This window comes from Canis lupus, chromosome X, assembly GCF_003254725.2.
Source record: "Canis lupus dingo isolate Sandy chromosome X, ASM325472v2, whole genome shotgun sequence".
NCBI classification, from domain to species: Eukaryota; Metazoa; Chordata; class Mammalia; order Carnivora; family Canidae; genus Canis; species Canis lupus.
Window position 1 is genome coordinate 106,522,168 of NC_064281.1, and position 20,583 is coordinate 106,542,750.

Sequence of the window (20,583 nt, forward strand, 5' to 3'; positions counted from 1 at the left end):
GGCTGGCTCAGTCTTAGTGGAGCATGCAGCTCTTGATTTCGGGGTTGTTTGAGCCCCATATTGGGTGTAGAAATGACTTACAAATAAAATCTTAAAAAAAGAAAGTAAATGGGATGTTCTGAATTCACTTATTAAAGAAAGTCAACTCTAAGCAATGAAGAATATAATGAGAATGAGAATGAAGAATATAAACATCTACTTTCTACCACTAGCTCTTTATAATTATCTTTTGCAAAGAAATTTGTCACATGAATAAAGTTCTCTAAATATTGAGATTAATCTGTAGGCTTTTTCCTCTTCAGCATTGTGAGGAATGCATTTAGGGACATTTAATTCTTCTCTTGAAGAAGCTAAACTGCTCCCAAGAAGTTCATTGCTTTGGGCAGTAAATGTGGCTCCACTTTGTGATACCGAGGTAGGAGTAGCATCCACATTTCTTGTATTGTTCCATTCACTGCAAAGAATTGGAATTGGCCTGAAAACAGAATGCCACCAATTCAGTTGCAGAAACGATTTGTAAAATGCTTTCAATCCATATTATAAAGGGAAATTTAAAAGGCAGTTATTCCAACAGATTGATTAGTAAGATGATGAAAAATCAGAACACATTATTTTAAAGATGGACAAGTTACAGGGTGGTTGTTTAAGTGGTACCCATGTCTAATCCCAACCCTTTCTTGAATCAAGTAAGTCTGTTAATTCTTCTTTGGCCACGCCTTGAACTACTCTGGCTCCCAGGAGTTCAATCCTCACTATAGATAGAATGTTGAATGTATGGTGTGGAAATAAGATTGCTATGTGAAGTCACTTTGAAAAAGAAGTCAACTTAATAACGTGGCTTGTGGATGAATGACCCACCATTCTCAGGTTTGCCCAGGCCACAGAGCTCAACCTAATGGACTACCTCTTTTCCTCACCCGGCTCTTCTAATTAGCTCCTAAAAACCTTGTGACTGCCTCTGAAATACTTCATTCATTGGTGGCAGCCTCCTCCCCTCCCCACTGCTTTTGCCCAGGCTTTCATCACTCTTCCCATAAGCTATTGCAGCAGTTTCCAAACCAGTTTCCCTGCCTTGAGCTTCAGAAGCCTCCCCTATACCCCCTCCCCAATTTATTCTCCAGGTCCCTAGCGGAACAATCTTGCTAAAAGGTATATCTATCTGATCATGACACTCCCCTAATTAAAAACCTCAAGTCATTCCCAGAGCCAACAGATAAAATCCAAACTCCTGAGCACAATGTACAAAGCACTGTATGGTCAGAGCCCCACTTATCAGCCTCGCCTCCCGCCATGTACCCAGAACAATGATAATCAAATTACTTGTGGTTCTCCACAAAGCTCTAGCCTCTTATGGATTCTTGTTCTCTTCCTTGGCACACCCCTCCACTCCTACCATCAATTTGGGACGTCCCATGCTCTTCCACAGATGCCCCATGCTCAGGGAGAAGCCCTCCCTGACTTCCTAGCCACTTGCCCTTTCAGCCTTCCTGCCAAAAACTGCATTTCTCATTCCTCTGTGACAAGAGCTCCTCAAGGGCCTAACCCCTTCCATATCCTCAGTGTATGGCGTTCTGCCCAATATGGTGGGGTTGATCCATGCCAATTTGTTGACTTAAGGAAAGAATTCCTGCTGTCCCTCCCAACTTTGTACCTTTCCTGTCCGCCACAAAGCAGAAAGCTTATTTTTGAATTCAGCTCAATTTGTTTGATTTATTTATTTATTTATTTATTTATTTATTATATTTTTTATTGGAGTTCAATTTGCCAACATATAGCATAACACCCAGTGCTCATCCCGCCAAGTGCCCCCCTCAGTGCCCATCACCCAGTCACCCCAATCCCCTGCCCACTTCTCCTTCCACTACCCCTTGTTCATTTCCCAGAGTTAGGTGTCTCTCATGTTTTGTCACCCTCACTGATATTTTCACTCATTTTCTCTCATTTCCCTTTATTCCCTTACACTAATTTTTCTATTCCCCAAATGAATGAGACCATATCATGCTTGTCCTTTTCCGATTGACTTATTTCACTCAGCACAATACCCTCCAGGTCCCTCCACATCGAAGCAAATGGTGGGTATTTGTCGTTTCTACTGGCTGAGTAATATTCCATTGTATACATAGACCACGGCTTCTTTATCCATCTTTCGATGGACACCGAGACTCCTTCCACAGTTTGGCTATTGTGGACATTGCTGCTATAAACATTGGGGTGCAGGTGTCCCGGCGTTTCACTGCATCTGTATCTTTGGGGTAAATCCCTAGCAGTGCAACTGCTGGGTCGTAGGGCAGATCTATTTTTACCTCTTTGAGGAACCTCCACACAGTTTTCCAGAGTGGCTGCACCAGTTCACATTCCCACCAACAGTGCAAGAGGGTTCCCCTTTCTCCACATCCTCTCCAACATTTGTTGTTTCCTGTCTTGTGAATTTTCCCCATTCTCACTGGTGTAAGGTGGTATCTCATTGTGGTTTTGATTTGTATTTCCCTGATAGCCAGTGATGTGAAATTCAGCTCAATCTGTAACCTGCTGATATTTCTAGGTAATTTGATGAGGACCTGGGGCTCCAAAGATTTAGTCTCATGTGCTACTTTCCCTAGGCACTAGAAGTCATATCTACAGTGTGCCAAAGGAACACGTGCAAAGGTTTTACCTTTCGATCCTTTGATCTATAGGATATGTTAGGAGTCTTTTTAAAAACAAACAAACAAACAAACAAACAAACAAACAAACTAAGCATGTCTTTAATTTTACAGAATCCCAGACTATTGGACTGGAATGGATCTTAACCAGGCCCTCCTTCACCTTACATGGTTATGCAGGTTCTGAATTGTTCAGCTGCAGGGAGTGCCATTCTCATGGATTCCAGTGGGAATGACTCCTCCCTCGGGTTGTATTTTGCACAGCCTCACAAGGTGTCCCTGTTTGCCTTAACCTTCTTCATTTTCAGAGAGTATGATTTAGGTCCTCAGAGCCAACAGGTTTGCTCAAGATCACGCAGACACTGCCCCCTTTCTGCCTCCCACTCATCCCGACCCAAACTGCTTCTGAAGACTGGGAAACCAGCAAAATAGCTTTGGCTGGAGTTGTGTAGATAATGGACAGTATGCCTTCAGCCAAATGTGATATTTGAATGCTTTACTTTATCTCTTGTCATTTGCTTTTGCTTCCACCTCCATCTGTCCTGGCCTGGTTGGCATGACTTCAGCATCTCACACTGCTGCCCTTAGGGCTCCCAAGACTCAGGTGGCCACTGGTCCCACCAAGTTGCCCAGCTGTGCTGTGTGCTCTCTCCCTTGCTGGACTTCTCCTCTGTGACTCGCTCTTAGCCGCCAATTCTTCTTTTGGCCTCTCTTCTTTACATTTGAAGCTGCTTTGTTTTTCTGGCCATGACTGCCCCATCACTGTGATCTTTTCCTCCTCTTCCACAAACCATTAAATCATAGCATGCTGGCTGCTGACCTTGGTTCTTCAGTTCCTGGCTGCTGTCCAGAGCTGCTGGGGGTGCCTCAGGGATGCTGCTGCTTTGCCAAAACTTTTTAAATTTCTTTCTCCCCTTTTTCTAGACTTGGGGCTTTCTAAATGTTTGAAGATACCAGAAGGGTTGTCTCCAAATAGTTGTGGCTCTATTCCTAGAATTCCCCCTTGATTCTTATTTAAAGTGAAAATATTGTTTGGGAGGAGGAATCGGTTAGAAATGTTCAGGTAGATCAAACATTCAAGAAAGAATTGTCTCTATGAAGGACAGTGCATTTAAAAATTGTGCTTCCTCTCCTCTGTACTTCATGCTCATCATCCATGTCAAACTAAGGTAAATACTGAGATGTTTGGGTAGTTTCGATTGGACCTGAACAGAAGACTGGACTCCTTGAACCAGAGCCTTCCAGCCATAATGGATGAAAACATTGTTTGCATCTTTGCTGTTGGGCATTAATGTGGATGGATCTTTCTGAAACTGATGGCTTGCTTTAGTTCCATTTGGTTGGCCAAGACATAGAATATAATTAGATCAAGGAACTATTCATTCATTAGATGTTTGATACTTGCTGTTTAGTGGTTGCTTGCACTTTATATTATTGTTCATTGTGTAATCGGGAATTTCTTTGTAAATGTTTGGTTTTCAGGCTGGTTGGAAGGAAAATCACGCAACATTCATGAGTGAACTAAAAAATCTTCAGGCTTCTGGACTGACTACTCTTGGTCAGGCTCTAAGATCCTCATTTGATTTGTTAAATCTCAATAGATTAATATCTGGAATAGACAATTATGGACAGGTAAAAAAAACTTTAAGTGAGTACAGCTAATTTATTTTGGTGACTTGGGTTAAGAGTTTAAAATTGGGTGTGGTTACCAAGTTTTTTTTTTTTTTTCCAAGTTTTTTTTTTTGCTATTTGTCACAACTGCCAAAAGGAAATCTGTATCTTTTAAATACCTGCTTTGAAAAAGATCCCTCTTTTGGGGAGGGGAGTTTTGTATGTGGCTTGATCATAAAATATGTAGTGAAAAGTGACTCCCCATCATATCATCAGAGATCTGAGAATGAGATGAATAAATTGCTGAGAAATATTGGAATGAGGCCATTAAAGAGTGTTTCAGTGTCATGAACTCCCTTGTCTCTCCCAATTCAATGAAAAAGCTCTAGAATAAGAGGAAGGCAAGATAGCATCTGGTGCTCCTGTTGTCCTTACTCTAGAATCTCTGATCACAATAACCAGACTCACTGCCTGAGCTCCAGAGCATAAGTCACTATTGTCCCCCCAATCTGTGCCAACGTTTTGACTCAGGGGAATGAATTCACAGATGTGGATGCTGCTGCCATTATAATCTCTCTACTATCTTTCTCTTATGATTACTTGGAAAGCAGAAGGAGAGGAGTATTTGGTTGTTATAGTTTGGGGAGTTCCAGAATTATATGAATTCCTCAGTTTATTCTGAATGTTACCTCGGCGGGGATCGTTATTTTGATTCCCACCCACTTTAGCCCCTAATCTTTCCCTTCTTACTTATCCAGGCAAATTTTGTCACATACTTGAGAGATCACTGGCAAGACAAATGTAAAAAAGTTTAAATGCAATTTTATTACTTTACATGGCTCTAATACTTGTTAAATGTATTTTAGGGGAGAAATCCATTTTTTTTAGAACCATCTATTTTAATTACCATCACAGATGGAAACAAGTTAACAAGTACTGCTGGTGTTCAAGAAGAGGTGAGATTTCATTTTTTTAAAGTTTCGTTTAAATGGCAGAGAACATGCCGCTATTTCTGTGGGAGGTGTACGTTGCCAGTTAAGAATAAGTTGGATCAAACCTTCCATCTTCATGAGCCCTGAAAGATTATCGAGTACATGAAAGAAAAGTGACCCTTTTAACTCTTTCTTCATTGTTGCCCAGGTTGTTATGATGAAACTTTTCAACTTTTGCCTTATCAGCTTCATCTTCCTTTGAATTCTCCTCTGCCCGGAAGTGAACTAACCAAAGAACCTTTTCGTTGGGATCAAAGGTTATTTGCCCTGGTGCTACGTTTGCCTGGATTGGCTTCTACAGAACCAGAGCAACTAGGGAGTGTACCAACTGATGAGTCTGCCATCACACAGATGTGTGAAGTCACAGGAGGTATGGGCAATAACTTGTATTTCTAAAGGAAGAATTCAGAGCAACAGGGGGTGGTTCTTCTTAAATGCCATATTCTGTCTGGCCTTGCTTTCCTTCAGAATCCTTTAGCTCTGCTGCTTACGCGCATAATAAGCATGAGGTTTGCTGCCAACGTAGTTATGATTAGTTCAAGGTATATTTTAGGATTTCAGATGCTTATATTGTTAAGTAGTATTTTATTTGATCAAACTTTCACAATTTGTTTTTCTTTTTGGTATAGGTCGCTCCTACTGTGTTAGAACACAAAGGATGTTGAATCAGTGTTTAGAGTCTCTAGTTCAGAAAATTCAGAGTGGTGTAGTTATTAACTTTGAAAAAACGGGACCAGATCCACTTCCTGTTGGAGAAGGTACAGTAGATGACTTTTTTTTTTTACCCTGGAGAATGATCTGAGATTGGGAAGATATTCAGCTAATAATAGACAGTCTTTACTGTCTATACACATTCATGTGGTTGTGAACATCCATCCAAGCAACTGCCATTCATTCACTGCCTTTGTATGTGTCAGGTGGTCAGATTCTAACAACTTTAATTTGACATCAGATCTTACAAAAATTTTTCCTTTTCCCCATCCAATTCATATCCCCTTGTCCCAGTTCTGGGATACACCAAATTACTCTCTTGATTCATTAAGTATCTGGAGAATCACTTTGGAGTGCCACTTAACCAGTAACCTGGTTTAGGTCTTGTGAGTGCCAAATGTGCCAAGTGATCTTTATGAAATCTGTGTTTGTCACCACATGTCAGCGAGAGATTGTGAACGTTTGTCTAGAAACTGCTGATATCCTGTAAGATCCTACACCAGGATTTTCCTGGCCACTTTTTAGCTGCAGAAACTTTTCTCTTCAAATGACATTTTACAGAAAGTTCAGCGTCTCAAAATAGATGATCACAGAGAGTACCTTTGTGTAAGGGAAGGGTCTTCTCTCTTATATCATCTTAGCACCACAAGGCTTCCTGGAGCATAAGGCTGCTGCTTCTCATTCCTGAGTGCTCACACACATCATTACCATGGTGCTTGTCTGATCGGATCCATACATTTTCATTAATGGCCACAATTAGTGGTGACTGCTCAGAGAGACACATGTTTCTGTCTGAAGCCATTGGATCCTGTGATTCCTGGCCTTTTGAATGTTTAGTTCCTAGAACCCTTTAAGAAGCAGTTGGAAACAGGAGAGACTTCTCTCCCTAGAATAATGGACATAGGCCACACAAATACAATTTTGTATTTAATTCTAGGGTTTCTTGGACTCCAATTTAAGAACACTCACCACAGAAGACTGAAGCCTCACAATCTATTTTAAATTCATTAAATTAATTGAGGAAAGACATGTTCTTTTGCTAATGATTGACTGCTCCATCCATACTTTCGTGTTCGTTATCTAAATGTGAACTGGGAACTGTCCCACTGAAAGCCGATTAGATTTGGTGTCCTGTGAATAGCTCAGATTTTCTTTCTAGATCCAATTCTCCTTTGTCCAGAGTTCTCAGCCTTTGAGATTCTGATGAAAGCTAAGAACTCTCTCCTGAGAAGAATGCACATCCCCAGAATTGTGAGCTCAACTTCAAGGGGTGGGGGTCCTTTTGGTCCCCTGAAGCCATTATATGTCTTCCTTAGAGCTCCATGGACTCTAATAAATCTCTGGGTATAAAGTAATTACTTGTTTAAAGTAATGTGTAAATAAGTAAATCATATGACTTGTAATATAAGAAATATGAGACTCAAATCATTAAAACATGTCCTTTACAAATATAATTTAGACTATTTAATCATTGCATTAAAGGAGATATATATGCCTTCTTTGCGGGGGCAAATGAAATATGCTAGTTTAAATAATTAAAATACATTCAGGATATATCCTTCAGCATTATACAAGCCCAGTTTCCTGGAATTTTAATGGTGGATGGGGAAACTATCATGAATTAGTTCATAACAAACTCAATGCATTTGCATTATGTTCCCTCCCCCAACTATATATATAAATTGTATTGGCAACATTCCTTCTATCTTTGTGTGAATCTGGATCGTGTTTATTTTGCTTTTGTGGTCATTGAGTCTGTTTAGTAAAGAATACTTTTTTTCCCACCTAATTGGGAATAGAAAGAAAAACTAAATGTAATTTAATGACCTATTTTGTCAGATCCCAAAAATGTAAAAACTATACCAGGAGGTGAGCAATTTCATTTGCCTAATTTAGAAAAATAACTCTAGTGGTTTGGTGTGTTTAATTTATGTGTCTAAATTCAGAAAATTAAAAAAACAAATTCAGAAAATTGAAAACTAATTTTATAATAGGTTCCCATAAACTACATGTTTGGGGCATAGATAAAGATGGCGTGGGGTGTTAGATTAGAGGGGTGGATTAGAGGAAAATTGCTAGAGAGAACATTCAGAAATCTTGATACAGTCTTATTTCTTTAATTTTTCATGAATCACTGTTTTGGTTTGTTTTGTACTTTGCTTTTTGCTGAAAATTTTCTGCAAGAAGATCAGTAGCTGTTAAAAGAAAGTCTTGCCTTAGTGTCTTTGTTTACCTTTTAGATGGACTTATGGATTCATCCAGGCCAAGCAATTCATTTGCTGCTCAACCATGGCATAGTTGTCATAAGCTCATTTATGTACGACCTAACTCTAAGACTGGTGTTCCTGTTGGACATTGGCCAATTCCAGAATCTTTCTGGCCAGATCAGAATTTACCTTCACTAGTAAGTGTCATAAAACAAAAAAGTAAACCTCATTCTGGGTTTTCAGTTTGCTGATTAAATTGGGCCTTGTAAAATAGCTTTGAGGCTCTTCAGCCATACCTTCTATCTCTTGCTGGAAGTCTAAGCTTGTACCTAAAAGCAAGAGAGGACTTCCTTGCTATTCTGGTATTCTCTTTCTTTTAATTGCCTTTTGCCACTTGAACTGCCCACTTTGGATGTTTAAAGCATTGTTATTTTTGATGGTGTTGCAATCGGTGGCTTGGTTTTTATTTCTGAGTGTCTGATTTGATTAACATGGGAAATGCAATGTCTAAAGACTGCTAGCATTATTTTTTGTGTACATCCCCAGGAAACGAAAACTTAGCTTACACCTTGCATAGGTTCTAGAAACCTACTCAGAACAGAAGCTCTTCTACTTCCTCCTAGGGAGTCATTAGACACATAGTGCAACTTTGTGGACCTGCTTTTCATCTTTTTTTTTTTTTTTGTAATCAGTGGGACTTGGCATTCCTTGGGAGTGCACCTTTCAATGATGGGTAATTAAGCAATATTTTAAAAATGATCTTTAAGTGAAGACTTTTCTTTTTGTTCACTGCATTGGGAGAAGAGGTTTTGATATTGTAGTTGCTCCTAGTACCAGATGAATTGGCTTTTTCGGAGAGGGGGTGTCTGCTAATGAGGGAAAGCATATGAAACCCACTCTCCCTCGGTCTTCTTCCCTGCCCACCCCCCAGCCTCTGTAAAAAGGCCCAAGTGAGCCTTCTTGGGTGTGTTAGGGGGGTGCATGACGCTCACTACGCCTTCAGTTAGCACCTTCCTGGTTCGGCCAAACTACATTCTGTGTAAGTTGTAGAACTTTCTGACATGAGCTGCATTTTTTTCCTGGATTACTCCTTCTAGGCTCCTTTTTCTCAGGAGACGCCATGAGAATATAGGGCCAAACAGCCACTTCCACCACTGCTGTGGGTGAGGGCACATCTCCTCCACCTTCCCTCAGGGCTCCAAGATCACACACCAGTCAGAGCTCAGTGCCCAGTTGCTCTTAGCTCCAAATCCCAGAGTGAATATTTTGGTTACAAATTTATGTCATTATTGCTAGTGACAGGGCTGCACTTGTGTCTTTATGGCTTTTTGAAAATCGGTTTAAATAGAACAGGCCAGAAATATTTCTCAAGTTTAATTAAAATGAAAATCAGGGGGTCACCTGGGAGGCTCTGTCAGGTAAGCGATTGGCTCTGGTTTCGGCTCAGGTCATGATCTCAGGGTCCTGGGATTGGGCTCCAAGTCAGGCTCTATGCTCAGTGTGGAGTCTGCCTGTCCTTCTCCCTCTGCTTCCCCCCACTTGAGTGTGAGAAGTGCGATACAAATTCCACTTTAAAAGAAATTTCCACTGGTTCTGTGCCTTGCCATTTTTCTGCTTGCTTGTTAGTGGCTCTAGCCCTATCATTAGCTCATTAGATAGCTTGATGGATTTCTTCTTCACCAGTAGGGTCTGGACTACCTGTAACCTCTTGGTACAAAGGAATGAAGGGCAGGTCATGCTTGGACGTGCAAAATGGGTCTGAAAATCAGGGTTCATCTTACGGATCATTAGTGACTTCCTAACCATATTCAAAGCACTTATCATCTTTATTTCATGGAAATTGTAGTTATGGGTATTCTAATTTACCTTTCCTCCTCCAATGCCAAGTAGATGGTAGAGCTAAAGAATCTGTGTGCCCTCCCCGAATGGAAGCTGTTGTCGATGCTCTCTTTTACAAAGCGCCGGTTTATAGTTCAGCGATGGTTTAACAAAACATGAAAGGGATTGCAGATTTTTGTCAGAAATGTAAGCTTGCTTTGATAACAGACTGTATCTTCCCTTTTTGTCTTTTAGCCTCCACGAACATCTCATCCTGTTGTGAGGTTCTCCTGCGTAGATTGTGAGCCAATGGTAATAGATAAACTTCCTTTTGACAAATATGAACTTGAACCTTCCCCCTTAACTCAGTACATCCTGGAACGAAAGTCTCCCCATACCTGCTGGCAGGTACTTACTCTTACCTGGTGGCCAAATGTCTAACCACTCTGGGATCTAGGGACTGTTTTAAGAAGTTTCAAAGGTTATTCTGGGAATAATTAGACTGAATTTGTTAATAATTTTTCTAACAAATGCTATCAAATAAGCCACAGGGCCAGGCAAATAATTTCAGAGTGATAGGAATCATTAGTCCACTGTATATTGCCATTTGAGGTGGTGGAATCTGATTACATTTGTGTATTTGGAGGATTTGGAGGAACCTCCCCCCCTCCCCGCTTACTCAGGGACCCCAGGTTAAGAATCTCTAACCTAAATGATATAATTCTATTTAGTTATGGCTTCTGCAGCTGAAGCTTAGTGTGAGTTTGACAGATTGGAAGCACAAGATCAATTTTTAAAAGTTTTTTTTAATTCCATTAGTTAACAGTACAGTGTAATATTGGTTTCAGGTGTACAAGATATTTTTGACACAAAAAAACCCCATAGGCCCTGAAACTACTTTTTACATTAGTGTAAAGTAATCAAACTTCTCTTCCTGTACAAAGCACATTGGCATGTGTAACATGGATTTTACGTGGATGAGACAAATGCACATACTGGCTCTTGCAAGTGTTAGACTTCAGCCAGAAAGGCATGCTGATTTATTAATAGACTCACCTTTGGATATTAGTTTGTAAAAATCCAGACATGGCAGTCATAGCCCTTTTATTTGGATATAATAAAGAAGTCCTACGCTGGAAGAATGTTTGTTCTGTTTCTAAACTACAGCACCATATAGCAATCAGTAATTGTTAGGTTCTATTTACGCAAGAAACGCTTTTAGACTGCCATCTGTTTCATCCTAAAATGTGAGATTATTGCTACCAGTTGTCTTTAAACTACTTTAATTCTCTAAAGATGCTAAAACTGGGTAGAAAAAAAGGAACAAACTTAAAGCAAGAGTGTAAAAGTGTAAGAAACAGAACAATCTCATAAATATAATATTGAGTGAAAGAAGCCAGACCTCAAAGATCCCAGATCCTGTGATTCTATTTTATTGACACTCAAAAAGATGTAAAGCGGGCTTACTCTGTCAAAAGTCAGGCTGGTGGTTTCTCTTGGGGTTGCAGAGCAGTGACCAGTAAAGGGCATGAAGGAGTTTCTGGTCATGTTCTATTTCTTGATCTGGGTGCTGATTACACATGTGCTTTCACTTTGTGAGCATTCATTGAGCTATATACTTACGACTCTTGCACTTTTCTGAGTGGATGTTTATATTACGGTAAAATGCACTGGAAATGTGCTAGGAATGTAGAGATATAGATAATAGAATGTTAACTTAAAATCACAAGAGGAAGTTTGACATCATGGATTGACAAAAATTTTGCAATAAAGGCAAATACAATTACAAATCATAGCTTTTTCCTAAAGGCCTCTTTTCTGTATAGCACATTTCTTGTAAATCTTCTCCAAAGGAACATCAGAAATTATGCCCTTGCTTGTTGCACCACCCCTCAAATGTGCCATATGCTTGTCTCCTCCTGTACCTTATGTGACTTTGGTTGAGTTTTAATGCAATGAATTAATGGGAGTGAGAAAGAATAAGATGAAACAGGGGAGGGATGCCTGGGTGGCTGAGCAGTTAAGCACCTGCCTTTGGCCCAGGGCGTGATCCTGGAGTCCCAGGATCAAGTCCCACATCGGGCTCCTTGCATGGAGTCTGCTTCTCTCTCTGTCTCTGCCTCTCTCTCTCTCTCTCTCTCTCTCTGTTGTCTATCATGAATAAATAAATAAAATCTTTAAAAGAAAAAGAATCAGGGTGAGCCAGGAAATTTGGCTGAGTCGTAATGGAGCCTGGATTCTAACCTTAGGTCTGCCACCAATTATATGGTCCTGGGCCAGACACTTCCTTTCTCTAGACTAGATGGTCTCTAATGATCCCTTTGAACCCCCTGATTCTATGAATTTGCAGGTGAAAAGGAGTTTGGAAAAACTCAGAGGGCTTATGAGAAAGAAGGAAGAGAAGAAGGAAGGGAGGGAGAGGAGAAAGAGAAAGAGAAAAAGAGGAACAGAAAACAATGTTTCTCCTCTCATGAGCCTTATACGTCTGACTGCCAATGGCTGTGTGTAATGTTTTTAATCCTTTCTGATGATTTTCCCCTTCTTCTGTTTTACACACTTAGGATGTAGGGGGAAATTCACCATGTGTTATTACAGTCTATTAAGGTTCAAATTATGACATGAAATCTCATAGATGAGTCCTGTTTTATAGCACCGGCACGACTCATTGTTTTGTAGGGTTGTAAATGACACAGGAAAGATTTATTCTTAGCTATGACTAAATATAGCAAGAATTTAGTCAACTGGTCGGTGATATGGCTGGTACCAGGAATTAGCAAGGTGAATGGATTCTGTTCTTCATCAGGATTTGATTTTTGTTTTCAACGATCCTACTGAAGGACCTGGGAACCAGCAAAGGTCTAGGTCCCTAAAAGTATATACTGGTGCCCTAATTTTTGGCCAAAGAGTAAACAGAGAACAGAGAGAAAGCATGGTAGTCAGAGGACTTCAGCCCAGCATATTGAGTGTACAGGACTTGACCATATGATATATATCAAATCAGGAATCATCAGTGAGGAATAAGATGATAGTCACATGGAATAAAGATCAATGTTTTGATCTTTACTGAATGTTTGCTCTATCGGCATCATTTAGAAGAGAAAGTGCCTTCCAGATTTAGCCAAAGCTCAATCCTTGCTGCCTCCAAATAATTAATACCCATTCCTGGCTTATAATAGCCTACTTGATAAATATTTACTGGATGAAAAATGAATAAAAATGGGTAGGAGAATGGGGGCATCAAAAGGAAGCAGGGCAAGACTAATAGTCTTGTACATATGATGTAATAGTACATCAGGAGTAGTAGTAGGATGCTTTAAATGGGCTTTAATTTTGTAATTGCATGCCTTAGGCATGGGGCCATGTTCATTTTTCTCAAGTCTCCACTCTGGTCACCACGTGTTCTTTTGAGAAGTCAGTTTGTTTTAATGGCTGGTATCACTTGGTGGAATTTCAGCCTTGATTGCCATTGTACTAACTAAGTCAGTATTTGGGTATTGTTGATGTGAGCCCATGGTCTCCAAATGGTTACTGCACAGTCCAGTCTCAGTTTTTTGTATAACCTATAAAGAATTGCAATTTGAACATCCTTTTTTAGTATGGCATATTTGGACATAACTTTAGACTAAAAGCACTACTGCCTTAGATATCATTTTGGAATGTTGCTGAATGCTTAGTTTCAGATAAAATCCTTATTGTTGTAACTGTGTATGACTTCATGTTCTCAGGTATTTGTTACTAGCAGTGGAAAATACAATGAACTTGGTTATCCATTTGGTTATTTAAAAGCCAGTACGACTTTAACTTGTGTGAACCTCTTTGTGATGCCGTACAACTACCCGGTTTTGCTCCCTCTTTTAGGTAAGTAAAGTATATGCCTCTTAATCATCTTTAAAATACAACAGAAATGAAAAATAGGATAACGGGCTAAACATTTTAAATGTAGCCAAAGAGTAATTGGTATCAGGATATAGAAAAGTCTATACATGGGTTTGGAAGGATGGAATTCACACACAGTTTTCTGTTCTGTTCGTTTTGTTGCTGTTGTTCTTTTTTGCATCACACAGAAGAGACACTTAACCTCTGGTGTGGCTTGTGACTCATGCTGCTCTTTAGACTGTGAGCACCACTGCTGCCATTCCTGGCACCCCCCACCCCCCGCCCTGGGTTTCAAGCGACTTTGATTTTCTGTAGACTAAATTTGGACCAAAAATTCCATTGATTGAGGTTAATGCTCCAAGAATCTGATGGTTTTCTCCAGAAAATAGGGCTTCTCTGTGTGTGTGGTGGGGGAGGGTATTGGCTCACACTATTTCCCCCCTAAAAGAATCTCAAATGCTCTGGAGGCATCTGTGTTAGGCAAGTTAAGGAGCTTGGTATGAGAGTAAATTCTGCAGTCACTCTAGTCGTAAAAGCTGTGGTTTCTATGGTAAAATTCTACAAGAAACAGCTCTAGAAGCTGCTACTGAGATATCACTGAAAATGTGTGTAGAGATTTTTTTTTCCCATTGAAAGAGCTGCATCTGTTTGGAGCAATTTAGTAGTAAACCAGTATGCTTCCAGTTGTGCAGTTGGACTCACTTTTATTTGATGGGCTTTCTCTCTCTCTCTCTTTCTTTCTTTCTTTCTTTCTTTCTTTCTTTCTTTCTTTCTTTCCTTCCTTCCTTCCTTCCTTCCTTCCTTTTTTTTTTTTTTTTTTTGGTTGGGGTTTCTTAATTCTTGCAAAAAGTTTCAACCTTACTTGAAGTTGTAATCTAGTCATTAAAAGCATAAGCTTTTTAGTGCTATAAATACTATTTGTACTAAATATGCTGAAAAGCATTTCAAATTTTGCAAGTTAAGCAGATTAAGAACTGGTCATCATAAATGTTAGCATGATTGTTTCACATGTAGTCTACGGACTTTCTTTCTTAGTCCAATATAAAAATGTCCTCTAGGGGGCGCCTGGGTGGCTCAGTCGGTTAAGCGTTAGCCTTCTGCTAGGTTCATGATCCTGGGGTCCTGGGATGGAGCCCAATTAGGGCTTTCTGCTCAGCGGGCAGCCTGCTTCTCCCTCTCCTTCTGCTGCTCCCCGTGCTTGTGTTCTCTCTCTGTGTGTGTCAAATTAAATAAATAAAACCTTTAAAATAAATAAATAAATAAATAAATATGTCTAAAAGGTGATTGTCACTGATATAAAATATAGGTTATGTCTTTGAGATTAATAACGATACCAATAAAAAGTACCTAAACTTTGTGGATTTGTTTATACGTTCAAATAAATTTATTAATCGTTAATTTATTTTCTTAAAAAATTGATTTTTTAATGGGTGTAGTTGACACACCATATTTTTTTAAATATTTTATTTATTTGTTCATGAGAGACACAGAGAGAGAGAGAGAGGCAGAGACACAGGCAGAGGGAGAAGCAGGCTCCATGCAGGGAGCCTGATGTGGGACTTGATCCCGGGACTCCAGGATCACACTCTGGGCTGAAGGCAGGCGCTAAACCGCTGAGCCACCCAGGAATCTCCAACACGCCATGTTACATTAGTTTCAGATGTACACCATAGTGATTGGACAAGTCTATATGTTGTGCTGTGTTCACCACAAGTGTAGCCACCATCTGTATCACTATAACAATACCACTGATGACATTCCCTATGCTGTGCCTTTTATTCCCAAGACGTATTCCTTCTCTAACTGGAAGCCAGTATCTTCCATGCCCCTTTACCCAGTTCACCCATCTCCCCAACCCCTCCCGTCTGGCAGCCATCAGTTCTCTGTACTTATAGGTCTAATTCTGCTTTGTCTTTGTTTATTCATTTGTTTTGTGTTTTTAGATTCCACGTGTGAGTGAAATCATATTGTTTTTCTCTTTCTCACTCTGACTTATTTCACTCAGCATATTAGCATCATGTCACAAATGATACAATCTCATTCTTTTTTTTTAATTTTTATTTATTTATGATAGTCACAGAGAGAGAGAGAGAGAGAGAGAGAGAAGCAGAGACTCAGGCAGAGGGAGAAGCAGGCTCCATGCACTGGGAGCCCGATGTGGGATTCGATCCCGGGTCTCCAGGATCGCGCCCTGGGCCAAAGGCAGGCGCCAAACCTCTGCGCCACCCAGGGATCCCTACAATCCCATTCTTTATGACTTCAGTTTTCCCAACTATAAAGTGAAGGATTAGACTAGATAATTTCCACTTAAACTATGAATGATATTGTTTTTCTATTTTTAAAGACTACCTTTTATTTTCAAATAATTGTAGATTCACATGCAATTGTAAGAAGTAATGAGAACACTGGTGTAGCCACCAGTATGGGGGAAGACAGTATGGAGATTCCTCCAAAAGTTAAAAAGGATACCTCCCTGGCTGGGAGAAGTAGGAGTTCCTCATAACTCCTCCCCATGTGGTCTCCACTAACACCTCTGGGGTGGAGGTGCCCTTATTTACCAAGGCAGTGGAAAAGTTTTATAGAACTATTATGGGCTGAATTTCAGGATCTCTTCTTTGGTCTAAACTCAGCCTGCCTTCCAAATTATGATATGAAAGTGCCCCTAACTAGAGTAGCTGGTCTCCCGTTAGAAATTGAGATGTACAGTTCTTCACAAAGCAAGACCAGCCCTCTAAGCCTGGCCTTTGCTGGTCTTGTGGGCAATAGAGGTCAGATGTGGACACGGTGTAGTTAGTGGTTAAGAGGAAGCATTCAGTCCTCTCTTTGTCTCAACCTGCTGTGCCTAATAGCTATATGTTGTCCACTCACACTCCCCACTACTAGATAAGGTCAACTCCTGGGACTGTCTGCTTGGTGACCTGGTAGTCTGTATTTCTTCCCCAAATGCCAAGTTCCCCTTCTCTCTGAGATATTTCCTGTCACAAGAGGTACATGTGCCACATCTATCCCTGGTCCTCCTTAACCTAGGACACTGAGGATCCAACCCTGCCTAGAGCATCACTATACCTCCGCAAACATCTCAAACCAGAAACCCCAGACACATATTTGATTCCTCCCTCGTCCCCAGCACCACACGTCTATCTGAGGGTCAATCCATCCTTGACTCAGTTCCCATTCTGCCCTTTGGCTTTAAATATCCATTTCCAGGCTTTTCTGTAACCTGTGTCTTTCCAGGAACATAGGGTTTTTCATACCCTCTGAGGCTGGAGGTCCTTGTGCCCCTGAATCCCAAACTTCAGTTTTGTGTTGAGTTCTGAAATAGACACTCTCAATATTTTCATCATTACTTTGCTTTCTGGGTTGTGTAGCCCCACAGCCATAAGAATATGGACTATAGAAGGGCACCTGTGTGGCTCAGTCAGTTAAGCATACAACTCTTAATTTCAGGTCAGGTCATGATCTCGGGATCATGGGATTGAGCCCTGAGTCAGGCTCCTCACTCTGTGGAGTCTGCTTGGGATTCTCTCCCTTCCTTTCCCTCTGCCCACCCCCATCTCAAATAAATAAATAAATAAATAAATAAATAAATAAATAAATAAATAAATAAATAGATAAATAAATAAGTAAGTAAGTAAGTCTTAAAAAAAGACTATGGACTGTAGAGCATAGATGGCTTAGTATGGATCCTGGCTCTGCTGTTTGCTAGCTTTGTGACCTTGGATAAGATACATACCCTCTCTGTGCCCTAGTTATTTTATCTGTAAAATGGGAGTAATGATAGTATATATCCAAAGGCATTTAGTTGGGATTAAATGAATTAATGGAGTAAAATTGCAAATAGTAAATGTCCAGTAACACTATCAGCATTATTACTACTATTGTCATTATTAATATCTTTTTTAAATAAATTTTTATTTATTTATGATAGTCACAGAGAGAGAGAGAGAGAGGCAGAGACACAGGCAGAGGGAGAAGCAGGCTCCATGCACCGGGAGCCCGACACGGGATTCGATCCCGGCTCTCCAGGATCACGCCCTGGGCCAAAGGCAGGCACCAAACCGCTGTGCCACCCAGGGATCCCTCATTATTAATATCTATGCTATTTCTGTAGCTCTTGAAGGTACTCCTATTCCATATGAAGGACATTATTAAAGATGTAGAACAATTTTGCAGTTTGGTGGGCCGGGCATTTAGTAAAAAAGACAAGTTAAGTCACATGCCTAATGCCTGGAAACATCACTATATTACTGCATAATATAAATGTCCAAAAAGGTCATCCTTGTTTTCTTCCCCCTTATTAATTCAAGATTTCCATCAAAAGTAGTGAACAGAGGTTTAATTATTTAAGCACTAAACCTTACCTGGAAGGGATAAATGAAGCTTGATTGGATCAATAAGCCATCATAAGAACATGTCAGTAGGATGGTGACCAGAATATCACAATTGGCAAAAAGATTATCTCTCAATAAGGAAATTCTTTTTTCTATCAAGAACCAATATGGCAACCCAGGTGGCTTAGCGGTTTAGCGCCTCCTTCGGTCCAGGGCATGATCCTGGAGATCCGGGATCGAGTCCCACGTCAGGCTCCCTGCATGGAACCTACTTCTCCCTCTGCCTGTGTCTCTGCCTCTCTCTCTCTCTGTGTTTGTGTGTTGATGAATAAATAAATAAAATCTTAAAAAAGAACCAATGATTACAGAAATTAAGGCATTTATGGCAACTTTTTTCCCCTTGACTATACCATATTCAGTTCACCATTTTTTTTAAGATTATTTATTTATTTTAGAGAGACAGAGAGAGTGTGGAGGGAGGGGCAGAGGGAGAGGGAGAGGGCGAGAGAAATCCAAGCAGAAATTCCCACCGAGCTCAGCTTGGAGCATGGAGAGCTCTATGTGGGGCTTGATCTCATGACCCTGAGATCATGACCTGAGCTGAAACCAAGAGTCGGGCACTCAACTGACTGTACCACCCAGGTGCCCTTATTTGTTTGTTTAATTAAGAACTGGAAAAAAAAATAAGAACTGGAGATTTGTGTAAGAAATAAAATTCAGCTCCATATTAAGATCAATTTCGATCAGGGGGGATCCCTGGGTGGCTCAGCAGTTTGGCGCCTGCCTTTGGCTCAGGGTGCGATCCTGGAGTCCCGGGATTGAGTCCCGCGTCGGGATCCCGGCATGGAGCCTGCTTCTCCCTCCTCCTGTGTCTCTGCCTCTCTTTCTCTTTCTCTCTCTCTCTCTCTATCATAAATAAATAAATAAATCTTTAAAAAAAAAAGATCAGTTTCGATCAGAAGAACAAAAAGGACATAGGCAAAGCAATTTCTCAAAGCTCACTCTGCTGAGTGTGTGGCTGAGCCTGGAACTCAAACCCACGTCTCCCCTTACTTTTTTTGCAGCAGGAAAGGAGGAGAAAGGAATGAAAGGGAAAATATCAATAGTTTTCGAGGTGTGGGCAGTATCACTTTACTCTCCTACGCTCTTATATCCTTGCCTTTCAAATGCTGACTAGCTGAGTGTTTATGATATCTTCACTGTCCCATCCTCCTAATGTAGCCTAACACCATGGAAATAATTTCCTGCCCTATGGAGAATGTGACTCAAGCGGCTTTACCCTGGTGGCTCTCTACCCTTAATCTAGACTGTGGAATATTCTCTTTCTTCCTACCCATTTCAGAAACCCCCAACAAGAAATAATTAGACTAAATGAGACTAATTGGTGGAGTCAGTGCAATCAGCAATTGTTTGAAATTGTAAGACTATTCTTAACTCTCATTATCAAATCTATTTATATCTAAATGTCTCCCAAGTCTTGTGGTATTTCCATTTGTCAGGTTCCAAAAATCTGCTTAATTCCCAACAGACTCCACGTAAAGACCCAAGTATAACAGCATATTTCCACCGACTCTCATTCCTTTCTGCCAAGATATGAATGGTCTTTAAAGGACCTGCGTGTTACAGTGAGCCAGAAATCTCTTCAGATCTGTTTTCCTTTGTTCTTTCTATCTTGTACCAAAAGAACAAAGAGCCACATTTTATGACTTTGTAAATTCATTTAAATTAGTTTCGGCAGGGGTGAATAATTTATTATAGCAGTAAAAGGAAGAAAATGTGTAGTTGCCTTTCTTAAGTAATTCAGCATTTCAAAGAATAGGCCTATTTGTAGAGAAATTATGCATATGGCAGAGGAATGGCTTTTGTCCTTGGAATAAAGCATTTGGATGTGTTTTGGATAAGAGCCAATGAAACCTGAAGAAATAAGATAGAAGATGAATTTCAAATATCTTTGGCATTTATAGTGTGGCAGGTTCTTGTTGATGTCTGGTGATATCAATTTTGAATTCTTAGATAAGAAATATTTTTGTACCCTCAGAAGGAAATAATAACGTGTTTTGTAAATTTTCCTGTAATGTATATAATGTATTTAGATTATCAAAACAATTAAATTTAAGTGTGAAAAAGGGAGAGGATGTCTGCTTATTGAAGGACAATATCTTCAGTGGTATTAACACACATGGTATTCAAGAAACATAATTGTACAGAGTTTCAAACTTCAACTGAACATCTCCACTAGCCTTTTCTAGTGCCATGGCCTAATTGTTAACTAATGTTTGACAGAGCCAAAATTTGCCTCGAACTGCCTGACCACAGAAATGGAAGAAATGAAGTGAGTGTACGGGAATAGACTAATCAAAGTATAGGTAGATGAAGGCGAATCTAAAGCCTAATT

General features: G+C 40.1%; 1 protein-coding gene across 11 annotated transcripts in view; it reads left to right on the forward strand.

Annotated features, from left to right (window-relative positions):
- Window positions 1–20,583, forward strand: part of LOC112649130 (integrator complex subunit 6-like) — an 86,156-nt gene that overhangs the window by 21,943 nt on the left and 43,630 nt on the right. For all 11 annotated transcript variants that reach the window (XR_004812968.2, XR_004812969.2, XR_004812971.2 and 8 more), the window contains 7 exons: window positions 4,125–4,274; window positions 5,120–5,209; window positions 5,432–5,615; window positions 5,875–6,003; window positions 8,197–8,360; window positions 10,237–10,389; window positions 13,707–13,839. Coding sequence is in view for 8 of the 11 variants with exons in the window: in XM_035711588.2 (XP_035567481.1) it covers window positions 4,125–4,274; window positions 5,120–5,209; window positions 5,432–5,615; window positions 5,875–6,003; window positions 8,197–8,360; window positions 10,237–10,389; window positions 13,707–13,839 (1,003 nt within the window). In the remaining 3 variants the exon portion in view is untranslated. The remainder of the gene's footprint in view (window positions 1–4,124; window positions 4,275–5,119; window positions 5,210–5,431; window positions 5,616–5,874; window positions 6,004–8,196; window positions 8,361–10,236; window positions 10,390–13,706; window positions 13,840–20,583) is intronic.